The sequence below is a fragment of the Mustela nivalis genome (assembly GCF_964662115.1).
Source record: "Mustela nivalis genome assembly, chromosome: 6".
Lineage (NCBI taxonomy): Eukaryota > Metazoa > Chordata > Mammalia > Carnivora > Mustelidae > Mustela > Mustela nivalis.
The window spans coordinates 118,110,718-118,131,513 of record NC_139025.1 but is presented as its reverse complement, the minus strand read 5'-3'; the positions used below and the strand labels follow the sequence as shown (position 1 = coordinate 118,131,513).

At 44.9% G+C, this 20,796-nt stretch overlaps 1 protein-coding gene across 5 annotated transcripts in view; it reads right to left on the bottom strand.

The window, feature by feature from the left end:
• Nucleotides 1-1,466: 1,466 nt before the first annotated feature.
• PEAK1 (pseudopodium enriched atypical kinase 1) overlaps nt 1,467-20,796 on the bottom strand; it is a 305,386-nt gene continuing 286,056 nt past the window's right edge. For all 5 annotated transcript variants that reach the window (XM_082735956.1, XM_082735954.1, XM_082735957.1 and 2 more), the window contains one exon: nt 1,467-8,305. In XM_082735956.1, the coding sequence (XP_082592082.1) occupies nt 7,142-8,305 (1,164 nt within the window). In that variant the 3' untranslated portion in view covers nt 1,467-7,141. The remainder of the gene's footprint in view (nt 8,306-20,796) is intronic.

The following is a 20,796-nucleotide window of genomic DNA, read 5'->3' as shown; positions in this document are numbered from 1 at the left end:
AGCACAGGCTCACTTTAAAGGAAGTGTAATTTGCTGGGCCCTGGAGAGCAGGCAAAGAGCTCCCGGAGCAGAGGGTGCACACTCACAGCCCCAGGAGTCCAGAGACTAACTTGTACTGGTTAATCCCAGGTGGGAAAGATCCAGATTGTCTGGATCTGAATTGAAAGCAATCTGCAGGCATATGGAAACCAAAGGCTCTATCCTAATGCCTGCACAACCCAGAATAAAAGAGAAGACTGGTCTTGCCGAGGACCCACTGGTAGAATTTCCAGGACTGGATCCCATACTGGGTAGAATGACCTGGAAGAACAGAGCTTCCAGTTTCTTGAGCCTCGATCTGCCTCTCCTTGCCATGTCTGGCTGGAGCAACCCTGAACTGGTCCCGCCACCTAGGCCAAACCCTTTGAGGCCCAGGTCAACGGAGCTCTAGCCCACAGCCTGGATGGTAAATGCTGCTGCTCTGTGACTGCTCCGCCCCAGCTGTACCCCCCCCCCCCCCAAAAGCCGGTGTGTTGTGTTCACAGCTAGAAAGGGCAGTTCCCTGGACCCTCCCCAGCATGCAGGCTGAGAGCTGTGGCAGGAAGCGCTATGTCCCTGCGGGCTGACTCCTGGCTTTTGTTGTAACCCTTGCTCCCGGGTCCAGATGGTGCAGGTGGAATTCTGAGGCCCAAGCCAGTGTGGGTTTGCTTCTTTGACAACACAAAACTCGAGTCTGGCAACCACCCGATAGCAATATGCCTTAAATATCTGCAAATTCCAGAATGATCGCTAGCGGAGAGGAGCAGAAACACCAGTGTGGGTACAGGGTCCACCATACAGGGTTTAGAGGTGTAAAATCTGGTCTAAATTTAGAATCTACACGTTTGCATTTCCATCCATTCTACTCATAATAATGATGCAGCTGTTGCTACCCCTGCCAACTGCTGACTCTTCCTGCCTAAGCCATGCGGCCTCTTGGCTACTTAAGGGTCAGCATATTTGCCTGTTGGCCCTCGTTGAGAACCCTGTGAGTACACACTCCTGCACACACTTTAAGGAACAGGCAAAGTTATGCGAATTCTGTAGCAGATGAAGCTCGATGCTGCACGAGGCCTGGCCTCTGCTCCTACTGTCTGCGCGGCTGGGAGCCCTTCACGGAGGTTGACCAGACCCCGGTATAACCAAGCCTCTCAAACGCCGCAGGAGCCCAGGGAAGGCTGTATGGAGACTGGCCACCAGGGGGCAATCGCACACAGCTGACCAGCAGCCCTCAGGGAGCGCTAGGCAAAGCAGAAGGCCGCCTTTGTCTTCTGGGGCTAGTTTTCTCAGGTCTGGGAGGGAATGAACAGGAAATACCGTCCAGGTCAGCGGGGAGCAAAGAGCCAAGAGGGCATGAACGCTTGGGGGAAAACCAACCGCTTCTGCAAGCAAACCCTCCCCCGTGTGTCAGTATGGGAGGGTCCCTGAGAAAACAAACGCCCGTCTCGTTTTTAGTGTATATTAAAACAATTTTATTTACACAGTAACATGATGCCACAGAGAACACAGCAAAGTACCACAGCAAACCAAGGGGCGGCACCACCTGGTGACAGAGGGGACCTTACATGGGTAGATTTATACAACTCTAAAATATGTAGAGGGTTGAAGCTCCAGTAAAGAGCAAGAGAAATAAGATTTTCCACTATAGGGAGTGGGCAGAGTCGTGGGGAACTAAGGAGAGACTGCAGTGAGGACTGCCATGGTTCAAATACTGACAAGGATGACATCTTGCTTCTGCCCTGATCTCATGCCAAAATGCCCTGCGTATCAACAGAAAATCCCACCCCAGTGTGTTCACACATAACTCTTTAAAAAACTGGCAAGGGAAGGGATAACCGAGTAGCACTTGGAGCAGGTTTCCTGAAGCAGTGTGGTTTCTCCTTAAAAATGCTACCCTGAAGCCATATAGGGCTGTTCAACATTCAAATTATCGTGAGTGCAAACACACACACGCTTTCCACACACTAGACGGGCAAAGTGGATTCTCCATAATACAATAATAGTCGTAGCAAAATATATGACTCTATACTTCTGCTAGGTTAAAAAATTTCCGACCTCTTTTGATTCCCTGAAACTTTCTTTTTAAAAAAAAAGCATGGGGGTGAGTAGGATGGGTTAGAGGTGAGAAGTTGGATTAAGCCCAGAGGCTCTCTGGAGGGGGAAGCATGTGATGGGATGATGGGAATGCTGGGGCAGCCCACTTGGGTGGGGCAGCTTCTAACAGTGGCTGATGCAAAACCTACTCTAATTTTAAACAGCTACGGAGAAGGGATGTTAACAGCTGTGTAGCACCTTGTACATTCGGGGCACTTGGAGATCTTAAATGATGGTGACGAGTGGTAACCACCTCTGTAGGAAGCTTTATAAAAATGACTTGGATTTGTTAAGAAACCTCCCAGGAGTTCTTTAAACAAACCTACTGAAACTACCACAGTCTCCTAGAGAAAATATTGCCCAGCTCTCAGAATCACATGGATGCAATGTTCCCAAGATGAAGTCAGGGCGACAGCCATGGTCACGTCCCGGGGAGAGGGACTAGTTCCCTCTCCTCAGATACTGGGGACCACGGCTTTCATCATCACCATCATCTTTTTTCCAAATAGACAAAATGGACTTATTTTTAAAAAGTAGGTGCTTTTTTTGGAGGATGGATTATTTTATCAGCCAAATCCCTTGACATGGAATGTATGTGAGCTCTCCTTCTATGGCATCTGTTGTAACTCAACCTCCTTCCCTTCAAAGCATCTGGACAAAAAGGCTGGATTTCTTTGGTATCATCACTATCTGGGATCTTGCATTGTAGCTCCCCGGCTTCCCTTATGGCATCTTTTTTGGTCCACAGACTCCCAACTTTCGGCACTGCCATGAGCACGGACAGCTGGCCTTCGGGGCTGGCCGCACTTGGCTTTGTCTCTGCGCAGCACTTCGGGCCTTTGAGAGTATGAGCTTCAATGAGGTAAAACTAATAACCCAGTCTCGTGGGCTGCCATCCTGTTCACTCGTTAGGCTGGACAAGAATTTGCAATCCTTATCAACTAGTGAGGGCAGTAAAAAACATGTCAGAGTTGGCCTGGGGTGCCAAGTCCCTCTCTCCCTCCTCTTCAAGTATGTCTACACTTCATTCAAACACCTAGAATCATTTGGAATTACAGTGCAGTATCCTGAGTACATCCTGATTTCTGGGACTAGTCTGTATTTTTTTCAGATCACTGTCAGTATAATCTAGGGGAAAATATTATATTTGCAGGTTACCGGCAAAGCCAAGTCAGGTTACCTCCCTAACGGAAGAGTTTTTAATTCAAATTTGGGAAGCTAAGTGCAATCTTTCCACGCCTTATTATTTAGTAGGCCCCAAAGTTCTTTCATTTGCAATACTAGAAACCTTAAAATACAGTTTTCCTCCCAGAAATATCATTACTATTTCTAGAGGTTTAGATGTCTTGGCTTATGAGTTTTCTATGTTAACAACCTTCTTCTGAGTCTGGAAGCAATACTGGCCCCCACTTGACCTGATGATGAAAGGCTACCCAGACTCTTAAAATCCTCACAGGTACCTTCTACTTTGACCCCTCAATGTCAGTGGTGCGGGTGCTTGTGCCCTCCCTACACCTCACCCAGTTCATCCCCAGAGGGCAAACCTTGAAACCCACTGCTGTCCTCTTGGCCTCCAATTCTCACTTCGTCTGGGGGTTGGTAGGCCTCATTCATGATTCACTCATGTGGACGCCATAGGTTCAACTGCCCTTTCTCCCATCCGGCGGTCATTCTTCATGAGTTAGCTTCTCAGCATCACATCAGTGTACATTCACCTAAGGGGCTCTCCCTCAGGCTGGCATCACAGTCCTAGTCCTCGCTGTGGGACATCGGATTCTCTTCCTTCCAAGACTAGCTTGTCACCGGAACAAGGCACTCTGCTATATATACATTCAGGCTTCGTCTTGGCTACTCCACCCACTTCCCTGTTTCTCTAGCACCGAAATGTGTCAGAGAGATTGTTCCTGCTCACACGGCTTAAGGTAAAGTTCCAAAGGTGGCTTAATTGTTCAAACTCTCAATAAATGGAAGAATCTGTAGTACGGACTTCAACAGAAAAGAAAAAATTTCCAAATAATATTGAAGACGGTAACTTGACTTGAGAAAACTTAAAGTGCTATCCTAGTCATAATGCAAAACTCTTAACACATATATGTCCATCTGTGTCCGAAGGTAGGGTTTCTTTCCAGTTGATGAATGAATTCAAAGTTCCTACTGTCATTAAAATGCGAGTGTAAAAAAAATTTGTGACATTAGCTGACCAAATTTCCCTATTCTGGAAAAATACTCCAAGGAGCATCTGATGTAGTACTTCTTGTCTAGAGATAGTTATTTTGTCTGTTCTGCTCGAACCCGTAACACCCTTTTCCCTCTCTACCTCATATTCTGCAGAGAAAAATTAATCTAGCCACCTGTCTCTGGGAAGCCTGAGGCCCTTCTCTGACTAGGTGGCATTCATCTTTTGCTCTTAACAAGTCTGAATATAAAAACAGTACTGAACAAATCTGGTGCGAGGGAGGGACTCGGTTTACCAGTGCTCTAGGGTAACGGTATTCGAGGGTGTCCATGCCTAGAATATTGTAGAGTTAACACGAAGAAGGCTGGATCCAAGTCAAACAGGGAAAAAAAAAAAAAAAAAAAAGGAAAAGAAAAAGGATACCTAGAGAACAAACAGAGGGCCCAGGGAACATTCTTCATTAAATATGAAACCTCATTAAATAGTCAACATTCAAATTTACATGGGCAAGGCACCACGAGCATGACATTGAGTAAGTGTATCAATCTGCGGACCGTCTGGGGGAGGGCGGGGAGGACGGCAAAGGGAATGTGCTGGCTGACATGGTCAGTGGTCTGGGTGCTGCTACTTCAGTGTATAATTAGGCAAGGACTTATGTGCACGTGGGCTCTGCTAAGGTGAATGAAACAGCAGGCCATGAGGAGAGGCGCAGCCATGCCCTGGGACCCGCGGACGGAGCAGACTGCTGGCCTGCGGCGGTGGGCCCGCTCGGCAGCCGTTCCTAGGGGTCGAGCCCTGCACTCTGGCTAGAGGAGGCCAGGCTGTTTGTGGGCCAGTGAGTTCTCTTCCTTGGGAGTCCTGTACGGCTGGCCAGGAGGACAGGGGCATCCTCCATGGGGAGCCTCACATGGCCCATTTTCTTAAAAACAACAACAACAACAACAACAACAAAAACACACAAAGAAGATCACAATAAAATACATTCTTCTCCTTTCTTGATCCTCTTTGATTTAGGTGAATCATATGAAAAAGGCTGTTAAAAATGTTAAAAGTTTAGAAATTTCCAAAAGGCCACTAATGTGCTAAGTAATACTGCACAACCAGTCTTGGCTTTCAGAAGCTCTGCGCTGGCAGGGGAGGGGTCCCGGGGCTCCCTCGCCGACGAGACGCAGAGGACACATCTCTCAACCCTGCCACAGGTCGTTCCCCTCAGAGGCCCGGCCTCTGCTCCCAGCATGCACGTGCACACCCACGTGTATGCACACTCACACAGCTGAGTGACTCTTGGGATTTCAAGGTTGAAGTAAACAGATACTCACAGTTTTGAATAAAACAAGCACACCCGCGTCCCCCCCCACCCCAAGCCCCCCAGAAGGAACCCTCATTTTCTTAGCGCAAATGTGTATGTGCCAAGGGAGGAAGGAGAGGATTTCTGTAGAACTTGCTTCAGGTAAAATTGCAACACAAACACTGTAATATACAGCTAAAAAAAAAAAACAAAAAAACAAAAAAACAAACCATACAAAAATTGCACATATATTCCTAGGAGAGGAGCATGCACCCCACGTGTGGCATGGCTCGCAGGCACCAACCTCAGCACTCAACATCCTTGCGAGCCATCCTCCGGGGCCACTGCACAGAGTTCTAAGGAGCAATGTTCCCGGGGCCACTGGGAGGCAGCCTCTTCTGTCAAGATCAGCGTTGTGAGGAGACCCGGCAGTCTCATCAGTGGCCGTCTCCCCTCCCTGGCCTCTGGCTGCCCTCACTGCCAGTGCGCTGTACCCTCCGAGCAGATCTCAGAGCTCAGCTGACAGCCGTTTCCTTCATAGCTGATGTCTACAGCATTTGGGAGACTAGTTAACACTGGCTACTGAGAGGAGGAAGCTGGCTGATTACCGCTCAGGGGAACATGGGGATCTGGGCTCCACCAGCCATGGCTGTCTACACTGCCAGCTCTGACAGTAATCAAAGCCAGCACAACGACCCCTGGGGGGGCCCCCTAGGGAACTGCATGTGTGGAAAATCATCTCCGGGTGTCCTGCCAGCTCTTTATCAGAGCCAAACTGTATGCACCCTGTGGAGGCATCGGTGACACCCCCTTGGGTCAGTTCTGGAAGGGGACACAAGTGGCTGATAAACCCGAACTTTACTGGCAAGTAGGGACAGAGTTGAGGTGAAGGAGAGTCAGGCAGTGGCAGGAGAGGAGAGACTGGCCGGGCCGTCCTCCATGTAGTTCACCTACTTACCGGGGACAAGGGAAAATGCGTCCATGACCAAAGGACGAAATCTTTCCTTGCCTTTTGACTATCTGCTGGAACAAAGCATAGAGTCCCCAGGCACAAAACTGGCCTGATGCTAAGGACAGCAGTTCTGCCTGGTAAGAGAGTCAGTGATTGATCCTTTAAAGACATAAAAAGAAGTCTGTTGTGAGAGCTTAGTGGATGATGGTAAGACTGGTCAAATCTGTCTATTGCTAGTGAGAATAAATACTTGGAGTTAAAAAGATAGGTGATACTCAGAATCATGGAGGAGTTGGACACAGATCACTGAGTTCATACCAAAAGAGCTGTCCCTTCTGGGATGGACATGTTCATTTTCTTCCTGCATTTGGGGACAATTAGGGTGAAAGGTGTTCTGATGGAAGGGAACTGCACAACCGTACAGCGAAGACAGACCGAGCTTTGCACTCGGTGTGGAGCCGTGAATGAGCCTTCGGAGGGCACTCATTTTTTTCTGGACAGGGATGGAAGGTTGGTCTCTCTTCTTTCTTTGAATTCCGTGGGGGCACTGGGAATGGGGAGTGCACAGGTGACTGGAAGGTGGGAATGAAAGAAAAGTAGCAACCAGGACAGACTAGCGGTGTTGCAGGGTCTTCACAATACAGCCGAGGGAATCTGGAGTGGCAAAAGCCAGATACTGAGCACAGAGCCAGTCCTCCAGGCTGACCCCACCTTCCCTGTCCAGGGACTTCTCAGCAAACTTGATCATGAGCAGTGTTCGCTTGATGTCTAGCCAGTTCTGGAGCAGGGCGCTCCTCTGCGCGGGGCTGGGAGAGATGGTGAGAGTCTGGAAGAGATCTTCCCGGGGGCCCCACAGCAGACACTGGAGGATGCCTTTGGCGTCTGAAATGAGGATCCGCTCAGAAGGGTTGGGGTTGAGAAGGCAGCTGGCCAGCTGCTGCAGGCCCCGGGAATAGGGGGAGCGGAGTGGGATACGAGGCAGGTCTGCCCGAGTGTATTCTTTCTCCTTCAGCTCCGGGTTCTCATCGAACGGGTTGGGCAGGTGCAGCATCTCATAGATGAGGATGCCCGTCTGGAACTCATCACACTTTTTATACTGGGTGGCTGTTATGATCTCCGGAGCGAGGCGGGACTGGTCGCGGAGGATCTCGGGGTCCACCAGATGGCTCTTTTGCTTGGCTTGAGAGAAGTTGCTTACGATGAGCCTGGTGGAACAAGATGAGGTGGGGCTGGCCTCCGCGGGCCCCAGGCCCTGGCTGGTCCCCCCTGGCTGGTAGTGGACGAGCAGCAGGTTCTCCAGACGAAGATCGCAGTGAGTGACGTGGTAGGGCTTGAGGTGCTCCAGGCCAGAGCACAGCTGTAAGAGCAGCAGACACACTTGCCTCTCATACAGGTCCGGGCTCTTCCCGTGCTGGCCCAGAGAGTCCCGCACAAAATCAGCCACCGTGAGATAGGGAACCTCTCTGGTGATGACCACCACGTGGCTTCTCTGCTTCCTGCTGATGAGCCCCTGGCTTGCTTTCTGGGATGGCTCTGTTTCAGAGCAGGGCTCCGGGCTTTTCCCATCAGTTTCTCCTTTCACCTCTTCTTCAGCTTCTTCCATTTCATCCTCTTCCTCTTCAGGGGCATCAGGATCATCCCAGGGAAGCAGACGATTAGGGACTTCTGCAAGGAAATGACCACAGTCCTGCTGGATGTTGAAATGGACAGCCAGACTCTGCCGGACAGCCAAGCTGTGATAGTACTGCTGCGACTCTTTCGCTTTGCTCTTACAGATCTGAAAGAAGAACGCAAATGACACAATGTAAAACACACCCTTTCATAACCAGGCTTCGAGGTGTAAAGGAAGAGTAACGGGGAGGTGACTGGTTAGGAACAGGCCGTGTTACAGTGAAGTCTTCAGGAAGGGTCTTGGTAGTCCTGTGCCTAGTAACAGTAATAATGGCAGGAGCCATTTCCCATGGCTATCGACACGCTGAGTACTTCATGTATATTATCTCTAGTCCTTACACTAACCCTTCGAAGTAGGCTGAAGATTTAAGAATTAAAATAGAAAGAAAGAAAGAAAGAGAAAAAAGAAGAAAGCCCAGGGCTACCAGCTTGCAAACCCAAGCCTAACACCAAAGCTTGCTTTTTCTACTACACCTTGTATGTCATCTAGAAAACAGAACAATCAAGAATAATTTTTTACCTACTTTCTGTAGAGGCTTACAGCCCAGACTTAAACAACAGCTCTATAAATTGAGCCAGGATACCTTATTTTATTACTGGTCAGGAGGGTAACATAAGGTTGGCCAGGTGAAGTGTGGGTGTTCCTAATTGTAAATGAATGTCATTGTCAAAACAGGCATGCACGGTTGACCGGCAAGGTAGAGGTAAAGCTTGGAGAGCATCATTGGTCTGATCACAGTGAACATTTCCATGGCAGAACTCTGACTTTCATGCTTTCTCTTAACAGGCCTCTTTTAAAGGCCAATATTTAGGCAGGAAGGCCTCTCCAAAAGAATTTCATTAAGTGGTTATGGATCATGCAAGAGCTTTTTCATCACAAACATTAGCCAAGAGTTCTATATACCGAAACAACGACTACATTTCTAGTCGTCCAGGGCTAGACAAGCAAAAAGTAAATCAAATCACCCCTAAATGGATTATGATGACAGGCTGTGGAGAAGCGGTCAGTGGAAGACTCCGTGTCTAACACTCATTCACAGACTGGAACAGGCCAGTCAGGACAGCTGCTCCACGGGCTGGGACCTGAGGAGCCCGTTTCCTACCTCCAGCAGGGAGGTGCTGCTGGATTTTACAGGGATCCAAGCGTCCTGGCAACATGCCCCCGGAAGTGTTCATGCTGTCTCTTTGCTGCAGTCATACAGAAAAGAAACACATTTTAAAAAGGATTTTCTAGTTTTTATTTTAAAAACATTTTCTTGGGAGGGTGCTGATGAGTCTCCAGGTCTGAGAAAGAGTGTGCTCTGATTTCCATTCAAACAGCTACTAAGAAAAATATGAACTAGGTGATGGGGACTCAAAAGCACACTTCTCATGATAACAGGGAGAAAAAAAGAAAAAGAAAAAAAAAAAAAGAAAAAAACCAAAAAGAACCCTGCCCCCTTCCCTCAACTGGACCAAAGGTAAAGGCGTATCTGGGGGAAAGGAACATCTTCTCTCATTTACTGTATTTATACATATTTATTACACGTAGAGTCTTGACACCAGTGATCAACACCACAGAAATCTTTCTCTCTTCAAATCCTATACCACCTACCTCATCAATTTGAGGGCACATCAAGCATTTTTTCTTTAACTAAACTTCTGGTCTTGAAAGAGAGATAACCCCAGGCTGAGTTCAAGTTCAAACATATATCTTTCAGAAAATATTATCTTTGGAAAGCTCTCCAAGCCTCTGTACATGCAGAATAATATATACTCCTATATGCTCATCAATCACATCATGAATTCCTTCTATACTGTACTGTTGGCAATATTTCATATTTATGTGTCAGCAGGTATTTAAAAAATCCTATACCAGTCATCTTTTAGTTGTATAGGAGTTGGATCTAGGACACGGCACCATTAAACCCATTCTCAATTTTAATAAGTTGCTCCATATCACATCGCTGGCTGGAATGAAAGTCCAAAGGTTCCAACTCCTCCGTCTTTGAAAAGTCAATCAAATACCACTGAGTTGAGTTGAATGAGACTGTAGTTTAAACTCTAGCAGTCACTCTCCAGAAAGGACCCTTACCCAGGACTTGGCAGGTTTGGGATTTAGTGCTGACATGAACTGTGTAAACTTGAGCATCTCAGCCAATTTCTCTGGGGCTAATATACAAAAAATCCTGAAACCTACTACCTCATAGGGCACTTGTGAGGATTAAATGAGATCAACTCTGTAGAGTCGACCTATAAATCTCAAAGCTACACAAACATAACATTGCACATGACTAAGACTATAACCTGTAAACATTAAACATGATGTCACACTATAGATCTTCATGTTTTTTCAAACAGAGAAAAGCAAAACAGAAAAATGCATCTTTCTTTGAGTTTTGAGAGCCACCTGCCCCAGCAATGAGGCTCTCTGACCATGGGTTGGGTGGAGGTAGCTAGAGAGGAAGAGGTAAAGCCCAATCCTGCCCACCTCCCTCTCCCCACTCAGGCAACAAGCCAGACTGGCAGTATGTTCTGGTCTAAGACACACCCAGTCCAAGGCTGAGAGAGAGAGGGAGAAGTGTCTGACCACTCTGTAGTTTCTACTATGCTAAGCTGCACTGAAAAAAAAACTTGCCACTCTGTGGTTTGGCACTGGAAGAGGAGAGGGTATTCTAATTGTGACTGGTCCTCACATCGTGTTATTCGGGTGGTATCTGCCTGCACACAGAGACACACAAGGTTTCGTAAGACTCCTCAGAGCTGTGTGAACAGACAAGAACATGGACACTACAACAAGAATTTATGTTTAGTTTCACAGATCAACTTGAGATAAAGGATCAAAGTGATTTACAAAGGAGAAATGATAAATTGTTCAACCATTCTGGATGCTCTGAAGGAAAATGGCCTGCCTGGATAGCCGGCCCGAGGTGGTCCTCCCTTATCTCTCCATCTTACAATATAGAGACAGGCTGAAGAATAATGGGTCACTTTAGTTTAAAAGGTAAAGGGAAATAGGAAAAGTCTGAAAAGAGGGAAACACACATACTAGGGTTTCTAATTGGTTTACAAGCATGAAAATAGTTATAATCGAAATACAGACCTATGGAGATTTCCAAGATAGGGTTTCTTTTATGATGAGTATCTCATAACTCTTTATTATGAGCTTCTGATGATCTTAGTTTAGGTAGGAACATTATAGGATTCTATGTACCACACAGTAGCAATTTTTCAAATATTAGTAACTCGACTCTTTTAGTTTAAAAAAGGAAACTCGAAATGACCTGACTTCAGATGATAAATTTCTAGTCCAAAAGTTATTTCAGAAAACAAGCCATCTTTTCCAGAACAAATGGACAGGGTTTCTCCTGCCGGTTGTTGTTTTGACCTCCTTCCCTTACCTGATATTTTCTCTACCAGGGAGCAAAGTGACTTCTTCCGGGCCTCCCTTTTTCACTTATCTTTCTTGAAAGGAGTTTACATTCCTTCCCTAAAAGGGTAGCTGGCTTGAACTGCAGGAATTTCCAAAGAAATTACACTCCCTAAGAAGAATGATTTCCACAGGACTTCTAAGCTTCCCTAAATTTTGAAATAGGAACAAAACAGGAGCTGGAATGGTCCCATATCTTCATGTAAGATTCTCCTTTTTAATAGGAGAAAAATCATCTCATAGTTGTTTTGACTACATATGGAAAAACCTATTTAACCTGCCACCAATTTTGACAGATCTGTCCTGTCTGCACTTTCTGGAAGGGAAGAAAAACTCCGCGAGAGCCTGAGCCACAGCGACACTAGAGGGAGCTGTGGTATCACCATCCGGGAGTCATTTCCTTGGAAGCTGCAGCAAGAGAACAAAACCAGGCTGGGGAGGGTTGACTCTCCTACAATATGCCATAGGCCGTCTTTGTGGACCAGTTACTGGTTCTGTGAAGGTGGCAATGCCAAATTCAGGCAACAGGAGTACTTCCTGCGAACAGGAAGAGATGCACGTGCTGGGCACAGTGACCCTGGCCTGCTTGCCCTCCCAGACAGCACCCCTTTCTGAGCCACTTCTCCGGAGGAACCCGGAAGCCCATCACAAGGGACAGCCAGCCAGGGGTAGTTACACATCCACCACCATGGATAAAACATTGCCACAAACATTGTGGGGAAAGGAGTTGTCTGAGTTAATGAGGGTGAGGGAGGAGAGAGAAGGAAAAGGAAAGCTATTCATTCGCAGCAACTGAGCATTCAAACTAGTATCTGATGGCTCCTTAGCCCTCTCCATCTGTTAAAAATCCTAAAGTGATCTAGCCAGAGCCCCAAATATAGTGGGTTGGGGAGCCCTTTAGCCACCGATGCAAAAAAATGCGGAAAGAAAAAAAAAAAGTGTTTCCAGAGCCAGAGCCCTCTCCTGAGGCCTTCTCAGACCCAGGTCAAAGCACACAATGCTTTCACAACCTGATCTTCGTGGGGAAAACAGCCTGATAATTGTTCCTCACACACACGCTGAAAAGTTTAATTCCAAACATTCCCTTCAATACAGAGGCCCATTTTCTGTGTTGCTCATGGCAACTGCTCTGCATACCTTTGAGTCAAATCTGCCATTATAAAGCATTTATGTTTATAATAATAATAATCTCAACCTAGACAGCAAACTTTTAAAAAGCAGAGTGTGGGGAGCTTTGACTGTAAATCCCCATTAAAAACAGCTGGGAAGAAGACCAAGTCTATGTGCCTGATACCACTGACCCTCTCAGAATGCCCACAACGCCTGGAACCGGTAAAGAGGACATCCATACATCTTGCTGTCCTTTCAGCACTGGGGAGTGGAACAGATATTCAGTTTAAGGCCACACAGTGGGGAGGTAGGGGGAGAAGGTGGACATCTGGCACCACAGTAGGGAAGTGGCTGTGGAATAAATCAGTTGTCGAATGGAGTGATATTATCCTTTCTCCTTTATTTGACTCTTCCTCCCAAAGGCTCCTTGACATGCTAGTTTGTTGGCGGAGGGTGGGTGGGGGGAGTCTGCCCTCTGTCCTCTTTACTCATGGACACACTCCCTTCCACAAGCTCATAGCTTCGATCATCTTGATATATTATTGACTCTCCTCAGAGCTTTACACTCATCTCTACAATGGCCTACTTGACCCTCCTCTCCCGCCCCATATGTCCCATCCCATAGACCCTTAAACTCAACATAACCAAACCCAAACTCTTCTTCCCACCAAAACCCCTGTTCTTTCAGTACTCCCTCTTCTTGGCGAATGGTGCCATTATCTGTCCCAACAGCTGGCGAAGAAATCAAATTCACTCTGGATTTCTCTTCTATCTTCACTCCCTACATCTAACCAATCACCAATTTTTTTTTTTTTTAAAGATTTTATTTGTTGATTTGACAGACAGAGATCACAAGCAGACAGAGAGGCAGGCAGAGAGAGAGAGAGGGAAGCAGGCTCCCTGCTGAGCAGAGAGCCCGATGCGGGACTCGATCCCAGGACCCTGAGATCATGACCTGAGCCGAAGGCAGCGGCTTAACCCACTGAGCCACCCAGGCGCCCCACCAATCACCAATTTTAATTGATTCTGTTCCCAAACAACTTTCAAATTATCCTCTTGTCTCCATCATCTATTGCTGTCTTTATCACTGGCATGGAGTACTACAGAAGATGTCCAACTGGTCTCCCTGCCTCTCATGTGACTCCCCTCAAACACCAGATCCATCTTTCAAAAAAATTGGATCCCACTTGCCTAACACTTAAACTCTCCAGTGGCTCCCACTACCTTCCCAGGAGAAAGGCCTGGTTTGGCCTCCCTTTCCAGTCTTAATTTCTCATGTCTCTTTCACTTCCGCCATATTGGACTATGAGCAGCCAGCTCCCGCCTCCAGGTTCCACCCGCCAGGTGTTCTCTCTACACCCTCATCTGCCTGAGGGATTCCTACTTACTCTTTCAAAACCATTATCACGTGTCAGTTCTGTCAAAGAGAGAAAGCACTGAACACCCAAAACCTCCCTTCTGTGTTTCTTGCATACGTCTCTATTATTACAGACAGCACACTTGCCGGGTCTGTCTTAAGAGCAGATATTTGTATCGGTAGAGCCTACCATGGGGCAAGGCACATTGTGCGTGCTCTCAATATGTGGGTACAAAATACTGAGGGAGGCTACATCCGATCTGGGGTAGCCACAGGGTTATTCACTCAGAGCAGCTAGAATATATGAACAGCTTTTATGAAACAGATGGAGGTTGGCAAGGTGATGGGGAGGGGACAATGCCAGACTAGTCTGAGTAATGAATGCTCATGGCCTGATGACACAAATGAGTAGAACCTGAACAATGAGGCCTGTCCACTGAATCTGGGCTGCCCTAAAGGCTTGGGGGTTTTGCACTGCACAAACCTACATAAAATGACAATGTTCCGCAACATTCCATTCAATTTCCTCTCCTTTTCCCCAAAGAAAACAATAATTACAAAACATAGGACTCTTCAAAAATATTCCACATTTGCTTTTAATTTTCCATTAATGGGCCCAGTCAGCCTCGTACGCCTACAGCCTACTTCCACTTTATCAGCAGGAAATCTCATTTTCACATTTTACACATTCTACACATTTTACAGTGCCACGGTGAGCCTTAAGTCAGATGGATATTGTAGGGAATGAATTGTAGAGGGGCAAAAATGAGAAACACTAAAGATCACACACACTATACCATCTGCGCCATTTTGTCACATTACACAAAAGCTATCTGCAAACAGGAGGGCACACAGAATGAAAACCTGCAAATGTGAAACAGATAGCCAGTATTTGGTACAGCCTTGCTCTGGCAACACAGGCTGATCTCCTTGACCTCAATTCCTTGATCAACCTAGGAGTATTGCTTTGCTTGCTGCTACAGAGCCAAGACCCACACACATCCAATGCTGTTACCAATATATTAAAAATGGATTAAGTATTTAATACATAAATGCCACCTGGGCCCCAGGTACTCAAAACTCCATGCTCTAGGAATTTGCCAGGAGCTCTGTCAGGTAGGCCAGGGAATTTATAGCTTGAACTGCTGCAAAAATGTTCATATGCCCAAGAAACCCATTTTGGAGTCTAGAGAGAAATTAAAAAAGGCAACTGTATAAGATTTTACTATCTTATTTGTAGCTTGTACCCATTAAATCTTTTCATGCTCCCACTCAGCATGTGGATGAAAAGAAAATCACTTGTGTTTGTGAGCTAGTAATTTGGGCTGACAGAATGATGCCCAGAATGTTCACCTTAGAGAAACTGAGGTACAGCGGAGTTCAATAACCATCTCAAGCACAGATTAGGAGTTCAATTAACTTGAATCCTAATATATAACTCCCAACGAGGTTTTCTCACCTTGTTTGTGAAAGCCATGTCTTCCTTTTCCCACTAGACTATTCATTTTGATTCCAGATTTATGTGAGTACCCAAACCCCTTCCTTCCTAAACCAATTCCCAGTTGACACTCTTAGGAACTTTTGTCCGCACTCAGCCGCATTCATTCATGAAGTGGACACTGACCTATGATGGCTACATACTTGTACAGACCCATGGCTTTCTGTGAAGTTTCAATATTGGAACATATTTGTACTGAATTATGAAAGTGGAAGTGGTTTCCCCCTCTATAATTTTTTCCTTATTACTAAGCCAGTAATTAATTGCCTGTGTCGATAGTCTGAACTAGTTATAAACTCTTACCAATCAGTTATTCCTGTCAATGCGTTTTCATTTAGTGTCTTGCTTTCTCAGCATCCACCCAAATGAGATAAACAAAGACTCAGGTCAATTGCAATAAAAGATGGTGGTGTCCGCAGTTCATCTCTACTTACTATAAGCTTCTTGACATAGGTGGAAGAAAGGAAACAGCCCACTATTGTACCAGGGACGTGCACATCTTCCCTAAGCTCTCTGAGCTCCTGCCTTGAGAACAAAGACCTGGACTCCTTCAAAACAAGAAGATAAATACTACCCCAAATTTGGGACTCTCGGACAAATAAGGCAGGAATTTATACTTTTTGCTTGTGTGAGATTTTTGTCATCTTCCCCATAGTAATTTCATCCAAATTCCTTCTGTGGTCTCACATAGCAGCATTTATTATAAAATGATCCCATAAAAGCAGTGATAAAGAATGCCCCATTGAGACTGAGTCATAACTTTACCAACTGGCCACTCTGCTAGTAGGCAAACATTGTCACTTGTCCATTCGGGGACAACACTGAGGTGTGGCAGGGCTATCCACTGCTCAGGTATGAGATAATAGGACAGGTTCCATGCAGGAGGTTAAGGGGCAGCCTGCCATGAAGTAGGTGACCCTTTGCAAAGCTAATTATTCCTCTCTGGCCTCAGTTTCCTCCTGTATATGATGATGAATGATGAATGCTGCTCTTCTAAAGTTTTCTTGAGTCTACTTTGTAGAGTCTACTCTACATGTTTGGTCAGTGGCTACCCAGATTCTTTGAAAGGAGGCAAAAGCAAGGTAGACTTTATTCAGAACACGGAAGTTTCAAGTTCATGCTTAAATTTGTGGTACGTTTTATTTAGAGAGCAGGGAAGTTAAGGGTTGGAGGCCAGCCTAAACGTAGCTCAGAGACAGGTCTGATCTGTAGGGTAGTGGCTTCCCAAGTGATGAGGGGATAAAAGGAGACATGAATGAGACAGAAACAGAAGTTGAAGGTTAAATATTGTTTGGGCATCAATTTGGCCTTTCCTTCACCAAAACTCAAAAGTAGGCTGTGCTCACCACACCGACAGCCTCCCTGTTCCATACACTCTAACTGGCTGCATCTGGTGTCTGCTCCCACTGTTACCAAGACTGCATTTTCTTGAGATTTACTAGAGACTGAACTCCTGCCTTCTCCTTATTCTGCTCAAATTTTCTGCAATCCTGCATTCTCTGATCTGTGGGTCCTTGCCCTCTGTTCCTGCTTTGGGTCACTTAGATGAGTAGGCCTTTTCCTGATTTTGTAGACTCTCCTCCTGGGGTGGTCTTTCATCCTAAATCCAGCCTCTCACCAGACATGGTCTACCACTTGTTTCAGCTCTTTGACCACCTGCCCCTTCTTTCCCACTGTTCGGGTATCTACCCGGACTACTGCAGTAGCATCACGACTGGTTTCTCTTCTGGACTCTTCCCATTATAGTTTTCCTCTAAAATCATTTCACCAGTTTTCTTCCAAATTAATTGATCTTATGTTATCTCTCTCTTTAAAAATCCTTAGTAGTTTCCCATAAAACACAAACTAAAGTTTAACTTCTTGAACTCATCTTTCAAATCTCTAAATGTGGTTCCAGATCTTTCCATAGCCAAATTTTTCAATATTCTCTTCAGGCACTCATTCATTACAAACAGAGTGAAGTGTTTGGTCCCGAGATAGTGTTAACAATGATTTCTTTCATTCATTAGTTGTCATTCACCTTCACCTTTCCACATACCACTCTGAACCCTTCATTATAATGTCTTGTTTAAGAGTAATTTATGCCTTTGTCCCACACCCCCATTGGAATATAAGCTTCTTGAGGGTGAGGTTTTGTTTTATTCAGATGTATTTCTGTAAACCCACACAGATATCATAATTTTTTCAACAGTAAATGTTTTCTGAAAGGTCAAGAAATACTTACTGAATGCCCATTATGTACACAGTACTATTTTGGATAGTATATATTGCTATCTGATGCTAAATATATTAAATCAACAGGGTAACAAGGATACAAGCATTAATAAACTATGGTCCCTGCCATGGGAAAGCTCAGGTGTAACAGTGGGGAAGGAAGGCATGTGACTTTAACTGTATAATAGTACTGCTGTAGAATCATAAAACTGTAGCATGATCGTGCAATGATAGAGAAATCCACTAAGCATAGAGTGGGTACACAGAGAGGAGCTGTCAACATGTTCTCAGAACATCAGAGAAGAAAATTCACAGAGCTGGGTTCTTTAAGAAAACAGGAGTTTTCTAAGGTACAGGAGAAGAGCGTGGAGGAATAAATAGGTACCATTTACTGAATGCTTTTTTTGTGCCAAAGCATGCTAAGAGCACTATATACATCAATCACTATGTACATACAGACTCCTGTGATTTTTCACAATGGCTTTAAGAATGATGTATTTTCTCCATTTTACAGATAAAGATACTGGGTGTAGAAAAGGCATGTAACTGGACCAAATTATCATAGCTACTAAATTGCTGAAGTACAAATTTAAACCCGGGTCTGTCTGACTTAAAAGCCCAAATCCTATGTTGACAGTCCTTAAATTCTGTGCAGGAACCACCCAGAGTGTTTGCTAACAATGCAGTTTCCCAGGCCTCACTGCCAGAGACTCTGATTTTGTAGGTATGGGATGCGGCAGAGGAAAGTATGTTTCCACTGAGGACCCTCAGGCGGTACTGAAATAGGTCACCTGGATGTGACTGTGCTCTTCCCAGAAGCGCAGTCCAGAGAGAGGAACCAGTGTGTGCAAGGCTGCGTAGCATGGAATAGGAGTATTTATAATTCGTGCTAGAGGATGAAACTACAGGGATCAATAACCAAGGATACCTGCCTTCAAGGAGCTCAGTGTCAAATGATCTAAAATCTTCAAGTCACTGTTTTTTTTAAAATAAAAAAAAAAAACCATTATGACTATATTTAAGAAAACAAAATTAAAATCACCTATAATTATCACTACTCTAACATAGCCATTAATTGCATATTACCATTTTGTACGTGAATTTTTAAAAAGTTACGATCATACTATTTGGTATTCTGCTACTTTCATGTGATGTTTTACCAAAAAATGTTTTCCACGATTTTATAGGGTCTTCACAATTACTATTTAATGGCCACAGACATTCCATTGGACATTACTATAATTTATTAAATTTTTCCTTAATATCAGACTCTCGGTTTGTTACCAATTTGGGGCAGTGCTAATATTCTTGAGGATGCTAGCATTTAGTAGCTTTCTCTCATGATTTTAAGGAGAAATGTTTACATCTTTCAAGTAATGAGAAAGAAAGCATGTAAGTACAGAACCTATCTAGATACACTCAGACCAGTACCCAATATTAAAGAATAATGAGTGATCTAAAAAAAAGTTGAGCAGTAATTTTCCATTACTGTTAATAAGAATAATGCATAATTTTATATGTACTTTACAGTTTAGAAAGGAGTTTCACCACATTAACACATGTGCGTTATAACAATCTTATTATGAGGTAAGTAGAGCAGTTAGTATCCATTCATATGGTAACCAAGAGAGGTTACATGACTTATCTGGAGATACACAGAGACTGATTCAGAATTTGGACCCGTGTCAGCTTACTCTAAATTAACTCTTCTTTATTATGTGTTGTGATATCTTTTAGTTTAAGATCAATAGAACTACTAAAGCTGTTGAATGAAAACCAGAATAATGCTATGGACTGAACTGTGTCCTCCCTACATTTGTATGTTGAAGCCCTAACCCCTAAATGCACTGTACTCTTTCCCTCGCTCTCACCCCCAACATAAGACACAGTGAGAGGGCAGCTGTCTACAAGCCAGGAGGAGAGCCCTCTAGTCTCCAGAACTGGGAGAATGGACATTTCTGCTGTCCAGCCATCCAATCAGTCTGCGGTGTTTTGTTATGGCAGCTTGAGCAGACTAAGATTTGGGTCCTAAGAAGTGGAGTACTACTGTAACAAATACCCACAAATGTAGAAGCAGCTTTGGAATTGGATAGAAGCTGGAAGAGTTTTGAGATCCACGACAGAAAAAGCTTAGATAATCATGAATAGACTATTGCAAAATATGAACATTAAGGGTTATTCTGGTGATGAATCAGACAGAAATGAGGAACATGTTATTAGAAAATAAGAGAAGCGATAAAAAACAAATGACAAAGAACTTGGCTAACTTGTTCTAGTATTTTATGGAATGCAGAACTTGTGAGTAATGTAATTGTGTATTTAGCAGAGAGATTTCTAAACAGAGTAGTGAAGGAGCAGCTTGTTTCCTCCCAACTGCTTATAGTATACATGCAAAAGGGGAGACAGAAATTGAAGAAGGAATTGTTAAGCAAAAAGGAACCAAGACTTGAAGATCTGGAAAATTCTAAGCCTATCCATACTGCAACAAACAATAAGTTCGTTCTAAAAAGAATTCTAATAGCGGGTTGAACAGGCATTTGTCTAAAGAGATCAGGGGTGTGACTCATGACCTTAATCAGTCATCTCAGGAGAAGCCAGAAATAGAAGAGGATTCTCCCAGCAAAGACACTGCCAGTTTGAGCTAAAGGGAAAAAGAAAGCAGGATGGAATGAAGGAAAGCTGTTGGACTTCTTGGATTCGACAGGACTGGTCCACAGAGCTATTCAGCTGTGAAAGGGCATTATTCTTTAAGGAAAGGGAAGAATGACCCTGAGGATGTTTCAGAGTTTGTCAGGGCTTATTACTCCCATCACAAACCTAAGAGATAAGGCTGTTTCCTCTTGGGTTTCAAAGGGTAGGGCTACCTCTCCAGATTTGGAAAGCCAGGATGACCAGCACCTCAGTAGTAGGCTACCTTAGCAGGGAGCCATGTAGATGGTCCCTCACAGAGGGCCGTGTAAGCAGGGCCCTTACCAAGAACCAAAGGAGCAGGGTGTTTAGAGCCATGGG